The sequence below is a fragment of the Pseudorasbora parva genome, chromosome 1, assembly GCF_024679245.1.
Source record: "Pseudorasbora parva isolate DD20220531a chromosome 1, ASM2467924v1, whole genome shotgun sequence".
Classification (NCBI taxonomy): Eukaryota; Metazoa; Chordata; class Actinopteri; order Cypriniformes; family Gobionidae; genus Pseudorasbora; species Pseudorasbora parva.
In genome coordinates, this window is record NC_090172.1 from 70,840,923 (window position 1) to 70,849,172 (window position 8,250).

An 8,250-nucleotide genomic window follows, 5' to 3' on the forward strand; every position below is an offset into this window, starting at 1 on the left:
AGTGTGCCATTTGGGACAGGGCCATAGTCCGCCATTGTTGATGCGCTGGAGCAGAATGGCGTCTCAGCGATTGTGGTGTTCTGTTCTTGGGTGTAATAATGAACACGGCAGTCATTCTGATGTTCCTAAATCTGAACCGCTGAAGACGCTGTGGCTGAGTTTTGTTTTCGTCAATGCTTTTATGTCTGCGCGAACCGCAAAGCATTTTTCACCAGACTGCTTTGTAACTGAGGGTTAGTATAAAGCAGGTTTTGCTAAGAAGCTGCTCCTGAATAAAGATCTGCACCAGCTATTCATGTTCCTGCTGCCCCTCCTGAAGAAGTGAGTGTAGTTTGAAATGTTTTAATGCTTCACAATGAATGCGGATAAAGTGGGTAAGTTAAATTACGGCATGCTTTATATTTATAACATTCTCAATATAATTCATAACAAATATAGTTTATAATGAACAATGCTTTAGGGTTATTGTGTTATTATAGTTTAATATGCTGTGTTCATTATTACACCCAAGAACAGAACACCACAATCGCTGAGACGCCATTCTGCTCCAGCGTATCAACAATGGCGGACTATGGCCCGGTCCCAAATGGCACACTTCATGTGCACTTTCGGTCTTGTGGATCCACAATGGCCATTGCTTGCGTGTGTCCGTTAAGTCTGTGTACGCTGGTGATAATGTTAACATGGATGTGCTAACACTACACTAAGCTTAATATAATAACGTTAGATGGTTTATAACGGTGTGTGTTACTGTAAAGAAAATCATGTTGTAACAGTTATTACAATGCATCGATAAGGTTACGCATCACTGACAAACCGACATTAAAGCAGCACTAGGTAACTTTTCAACCTTCATAATATATTTTTTTTAGACTCTTGTGATGATAAATCGACTTACAATAGGTTGAATGACACGTCTGCCATAGCCTGATGGGGTCTGTATCGTTTTTAATCGTACTTTTAAACTTCGGGTTTCGGGTAGTAACCCGAGAAAAAGAAAAGAACTACAAAATTCGACTGCTTTACGGCATATTGGTCACTTCCACCAACACACACACTTCCTTACATTCGGACGTGCGAGCCCAACTTTGTTCGTCGGATAATATAGTCATGTCCGAAGCAGCAGAGACAAATAAGAAAGAAAAGGTTTTGTTGGAGGAAAGCAATAAGAGGAAATGAAAAAATTATGGGATTAAAGGCAGGACGAGGATCAACATGTGACCAGGGTTTGCTCGTCGGCGTGAGCTGAAGGAGGCGGGCCCAACCGATGCTGTCCTGCTTGTTACGGTGAGCTACCACTCAAACATTGAACTGAAGTATCATATAGATTCTGGAAAACGCTAACCAATAGACTACTATAATGACGCTGGCTTGTAAACGTGAGCATCGTGATTATTTGGCGTTTGAAAAAAACAAAACCCATGAAATTATATTCATATGACATGCTGAAGCATGCCACTGACTGTAACGTTACCTGGGATGAAGACATTTCCCACGCGCCGCCAGAAGTGCTGCACCGACCCGCGGGACGCTTTTATGAAGTTATTTGGCCCGCACCGCACCACTGTATATATTTTTACAACACGCCGCGCACCCGCGACCATTAAATAGACATACGGGGTCCGCGGGTTATGAGACGACCCACGCATCACTAGTTCAGGGCTATCAGGGTTGTCATGTCAACAAATGCACGCGCGATGGCATCCCCTGTTGTAGGATTACAGAGCTTACGACAGTAGTTGAGGACATTATTTTTTCCAAACTGTAGGGGGACCCCGAGAGCAAAAGTAGCCAAGTGGGGCTTTAACCATTTTAGTTTGGATTGGTTTGTATTTGTTCATGTTTGGATTAAGTATCTGCACATGGGTTCTGCTAACTTGGCTTCATTAGACTGTAACATTAGCAAATTAACTATTAATCGTTTCTCTTAAATTAATTAAAATTCACTTATTACAGATTAGTCAAGGCTGTCGGTATTACTTGTTATACATATAACATTGACAATATAGATTATATAAATTACAAATATATATTTGTTCTATTATTTTGTTGTTATAGATTTCAAGGAGAAGTGCCAAACATGCATCTGCTTGTGTTTGCATAGGTAAATAACGGCAGAAGAGTAAAAAGAGATGTTATATTTTGCATGATCTGAAAATATACTCTGCTAATCACAAACACAATGTGTTTACACAAATACAGGTGATCTGAAAACGAACTAGAAGTAAATCCTTAAAGCTTTGCATATCTAAACTCATTGTCATATATTAGTCAATCAATCAATCAATCAATCAGCTTTAGTTATATCGCTCTTCTCCAACGGCGATTGTGTCAGAGCAGCTTCAGTGTTAAACAGGACAATACTGCAGCAGAATTAGATTTGGCTGTACAGTCGTTCTGGAGTAAACAGTGATGTTATCAGCTTATTTTAATTTATCAGAGAGAGACAATGTTGGCAGATCAGTATTATAGTTTATAGAATTAAATAAGACCTAATTCATTAATGTTATTTGTATAATAAGTTGAATAACTTTAATCATATTTTTAGTGTCCCCAACTGAGCAAGCCAAGCCAAAGGCGACCAAAGGAACCGAAACTCCATCAGGGCATGATGGAGAAAAATAAACCTTAGAGAAACCAGACTCAGTTCTCCTCTGGCCTATTAACACACAGCGGAGGATTATTATTCTGGACACCGCACAGCTCAGAGATCAGATTAGAGCAGAGTATTCAAAATTTCAGGGTATCACGGAAGAGACGGATAGTCCAAAACAATATCGCTTTGAAACTAACTTGCATTTATATTGCACAAAACATTTGTGCAATATAAATGCAAGTTAGTTTTAGAAGTAGAGTTTTAAAGCAGAATAGATTTTCAAACATCTGTAAATGTAAATCTTCCTGAGACGACACTGTTGGTTTTGCATAGACTTCTGAATAACTTTGTCCTTCATTTACATCATCCACAAGGGCATTTAAACAGAAAAAAGATTACACGCACAACAAAACAACCCAAAAACAATTACATTCATTTTATTTCTGTATGCCAAAACCATGACATGCTCTGACTATTGTACTAGGGAATCATGACTACTGTCACCTCTTCAATGTTTTGATGCAGATTAATGTCTGATCTGCCATCTTCACTCAATCTGAGATCCATACTTTGAACATTTAACTAATGGATACAGATATATTCTTGCATATTAAACTAGTTTAAATGTGTAACATCTTCTTCAAGGTGCAACGATGACTCGTATGATAATAAGTGTTCCTAAGACGATCTCCCGTAGGAGGAGCCCCAAAAAATTATTCAATACACACTTTGCAAATCTGACTGTGAAATTCTCTTCTTGACGTAGACAACCCATATAAAGAGGACAAGATTGAGAACTTTGGGAAGATCCTGATAACTCACTATCACTACAGCACAGGTAGGCCAAACCTTCATCAACTGATACTTCAGTTTATCTAATAATCCAGAAGAGAACAGGTAATTATGCTGTACTCTTACAGATGCATGTTTACACTTTCTCGACTGACTAATAGTGTTTTTCTAATTAATCAACAGGTTTTATTTATGGATATTTTGTTATTAATGGTAGGATTTCTCTGTTCTGTTCTTGTTCTAAATTTAACCACTTAAACTCTGTGGACCCTGTACATGGTCCGGAATGACATTGTCATGTAAATACGTTCAATTTTAAATGTTTGTGTAGGAGCTATGAGGTCATATGTGGCACCATTTGAAAGCTTAGAGTCTCTACTGGAGATATGCAGCACTTTGGCATTGGTTTTAGACAAAGTAATGTATTTACACAAAATTACTCTGCTACCATTTCCGTCTTGATTTAGCCTGCCCAAATTAAAAAGCCCGGGGAAAAAAGGGGGGTCATCCCTTCAGACCCATTTGAGTAAATCTTGCATCAACATGACACAGACAAACTTCTTTTTTTCACTATTTTCAGGAATTTAGTGGAAACAACCCAAACTGTCTGCAGGGTCCTAGAGCACACAGCCCCTGAGTTACACACTTTCAAAAATGAATTTTACTTAATTATTTGCTTATATTTTCACAATGTGGCTAGGCAGCAAATATTATATTGTCCAAATATACACTTTTCCTCATAAGAAATACATTTAATCTAAAAAAGTAAGTCTGCCAACTTCATGCATATGCATACTATGTATATTAGTGAACTAATTTGGGATTCATTTTTATATGATGTTTTTCCAGTGACAAAATTACTAAAAATCATGGAACAAATTTGGCTTCATCTTCTTTCTCTTTCAGGTAAAACATTTACATAACATTACAAAAGCATAAAAACAGAAAAAATATTTGTACATTTTTGCTGTTTTGCATACTGTGTCATTACATTTAAATGTCTTGATTATGCATGTAACCCTTGTTCACTAAAGGAGGGAACGTTTCAACAAATTGGGATCTTGTTTTAGAGCCCAATCACCTTCGAGGGTAAACTAAACGAGCTAATGCACATTGGCATGCAAGATTTGTATCTTGTGCCCTGCCCCCAAAGCGCAGGTATAAATATGAAAGATATGCAACACACATTCTGGTTTCAGCTGAGGAGCCATCCGATGACCCGGCCACTCAGCGATGGTACAGCAATCATGATGACGGGATGTGACATCTCCAGGAATCGGGTATTTTTGGAGGTCTTCCCGAGAAGAACACTATTCAACAAACAGGTTCCACTTCAAAGCGTAAGCACGCCTTGTAGAGGGCACTCTCAGAAGTGATGCTGTCCACCTATGCCTGGGGTAGATCACCTAAATCCGGGTGTCATAGGGTACCCCGAATCAGAGAAAGCAGATCATTCCTCAGAGGAATGTAACAGGGAGGAGATGTTGCGAGGAGCCTTAGTTCAGGGAACCAGGTCTGGTTGGGCCAAAACTGCGCAACTAGGAAGACCTGCTTCTTGTCCTCCCTGAATTTGCACACTTTCTGTACGAGTAGGCTCACTGGGCAAAACGCATACTTGCGTAGGCCCCAGGGCCAGCTGTGTGCCAGTGCATCTGTACCAAAGAGTAAAACTGCTGACAATGTGATGTTTCCAGGGCAGCAAACGGGTCTACTTGTGTGGCCCCAAATTGCTTTCAAATCAGCTGAACCACCTGGGGATGGAGTCTCCACTCTCCCAGGAAGCGCTGGCTGTTGTGAGGGCTCGTCGGCTGCACGATTGAGCAGGCCCAGAATGTGAATGGCATGAAGATGTTTCTGACTCTATAGGAGGATGGCGAGCAAGTTTCGGCATGCAATAAGACCAGTAAGGCCACTGTCCTGAATGAATTCAAGCAGTTTAACACCAACTGACCACGCTCCACTGTGAGGCACTGTTAGGTACTGTTAGGTTGATTGAGTCCAACTCCATGCTGAGAAAAGAAATCTTCTGCACAGAAGAGAGTTTGCTCTTTTCCCAACTGACTGGCTGAGGTGACAGGGACCTGGTGCTCATTCTCACGACAAGACAGTTGAGGATGCAAATGCCATGTTCTCCCAATGGGACAAGGAGGAGGACTTTGTGCTGATATGCCTGCCCCTCGAATGCAAAGCATAGGAATGATTTGCGTCGTGGGAGAATCGGCATATAAAAAAAGTACACATGCAATTCTGTCCTTTGGATGAGATGTTAAACAGAGGTCCCGACTCTCTGTGGTTACTAAAAATCCCAGGATGTCCTTCGGAAGAGAGCAGGTGTGTAACCCCGGCATCCTGGCCAAATTTGCCCATTAACCTCTGTCCATCATGGCCTCCAAATCAACCCTGATCCCAATTGGCTTCATCACTCTGTCTCCTCTCCACCAATCAGTTGGTGTGTGGCATCTGGCACAATATGGCTGGTGTGTGGCATCTGGCACAATATGGCTGCCGTCGCATCATCCAGGTGGTGCTGCACAATGGTGGTGGTTGAGGAGTTGCATAATTATTATCTTTCAGATCACTGCAAAACAATCCTGGGTCTGCATAGCATCTTGAACGGGATCCTATGAACCAAATCAGAACTTGCAGGCCCAAGATTGGCTGTAACCGCCTTTCTTGGGTACAATGAAGTAGGGGCTGTCTTCATAACCTTGTCTTCATAAGAACTAAAGGACTGCGATATCCACCTGTAAGACATGGGCACTCTCGTACAGCACAGAGGTGAGCTGAATGCAGGAACCCAGCTCGGAAGACATAGCATCTCAAAGTGAGGTCTTAGTGTACAGTGCAACACTTACCTGGTTCCACGGTTTGGCAGAGGGTGTGTGAGGAGGCTACCTTGCATATCTTTTGAAATGTACCCTGGTGCCCACTGGTGATAGGAGCGCAGTGTCTGAAGGGGGCAACGCTTAGCATCATCACAGCTCCTGCATAAGCCCTGTAGTAGTAATAATTGTGAATATTTAACAAATTATTTGATTGACAGCAGTTGTTCTTGAGGCAAAGTTGTTTACAATGATCTAACTTATGATATGAATATTGTGTGTATATGTGAAACTCCCAGAAAGATCCGGCAATGTGACAAGCATGGCTTCTTGGACAAAGGCACTGTATGGTGATTTTCAAGTCGATAGTACAAAGGGTTGCATAGTTAGAGCTATTTTACTATTTTTCCTTTTTAATTTTATAATGCCACCAAGTGGGCAATCCTGAATCCTTTTTGACCACAAACTGAGTAAATAAACATATCTGTATTCTCTCGACAGGACTCCTGTCACTTACTCTGTGTAGACCACAAGAGTATGTTCTGATCACAGAGGCGGCGACATGGGGAAATGCTCAAGAATACTGCCGGAAAAACCATGTCGACCTGGCCACTGTTCAAAGTAATGAAGACTGGACCGGTGTGACGGAAGTCGGTGCGGAAAAAAAGTATTATGGATATGCCTGGTATGGGCTCTACAACGACATCAACAGCTGGCGATGGTCTTATCAGGATGAGAGCCTCGTGTTTAAGGCCTGGTATCCTAGTGAGCCGGATAACTACGCTTCAGGAGAGGAGTGTGTCGCCATAGCTTCTGACAGAACCTGGAGAGATCGCAACTGCGATCTAAATAAATATTTTTTGTGTAGCGACGGTGAGAAACATTACTGAGTATATGCATTTATTACATTTACATTTATTTAGCAGATGCTCTTATCCAAAGCGAGCAATATGACGAATACCGTATGCCTGAAAAGACATGAATATAATGCCATAAGGGTTGGGCAATACAAGTAAATATTTACAGCACAGTTTTGAATTGTCATACAAATAATTGTGGTTAAATATTGAATTATGATTTCATCATGTCTCTTATAGAGTAAGCCAAAAAAATAATAATAATAATTTCAGTGTTGTAAGTAAATAATGGCAGACTTTTAATTTTGGAGTGAACTGTCCCTTTAAACTCCTATTTTATCGGGGTTCATGTAAACATGGAAATATAATTTAAAAACTGAGTTATGGAAACAATCTGAAACTTTTGGCAGGTTTAAAAGGCTCACTATCATTTAACCAGAATAAATGAATGCCTCTGATGTCTTGTTTTTACAGAAAGTGAAAATGCAACAGAGAAAATAGTTTTAATCAAGAACTTTAAGACATGGCTTGAGGCTCAGCAGCACTGCAGAAAGCATTATACAGACCTGGTTACCATTAGGAGTCTAGATGACAACATCCAGGCAACCAAACTGACCTATGCCGTATATGAGCCCTGGATCGGGCTGTACAGGGACTCCTGGAAGTGGTCAGATCAGGCCAACTTCACCTCCTCAACCCAACTCACCGCTCAGAATCTTTATGGGGGGACAGAAAACTGTGCTGGGATTTACTGGAATACTCGTCTTATTGATGAGTACTATTGCACTGGACTTTATTACTTCTTCTGCGGCACGGGTAAGTCTGTTCTTTCTTTTGTGGTTTGTTGACAAAAACTGAACAGTACAATATGACTTTTGATTTAATAAGGGTTTCCCAAACTGGAGGTTTATAAGGGAAAAGCTGTGAAAAGCTAAAAATAATTTAAATCATAAAAATATTTACTAAAAAACATTTACTAAAACTATTATATATTTATTTACCTGCATGTCATGTGACCATTAACCAACATCAGAGAACTGTGAACATACAGTAATATGCAAAATATTTTAATTATTCTAAACACATGTAATATTATAAATATATATTTCTAATACAACGCAAATGTATTTGATAACAAATATAACTAATTTTAATATTTATAATGGGAAAAATTCATATAATA

General features: G+C 40.1%; 1 protein-coding gene across 1 annotated transcript; it reads left to right on the forward strand.

Moving 5' to 3' along the window:
- Positions 1-3,249: 3,249 nt before the first annotated feature.
- On the forward strand, positions 3,250-7,915 carry LOC137078520 (putative C-type lectin domain family 20 member A). The gene is made up of 5 exons (XM_067445905.1): positions 3,250-3,256; positions 3,363-3,434; positions 4,238-4,294; positions 6,712-7,083; positions 7,542-7,915. The coding sequence occupies exons 1-5, from the start codon at positions 3,250-3,252 to the stop codon at positions 7,913-7,915; spliced, it is 882 nt and encodes a 293-aa protein (XP_067302006.1).
- Positions 7,916-8,250: the final 335 nt, after the last annotated feature.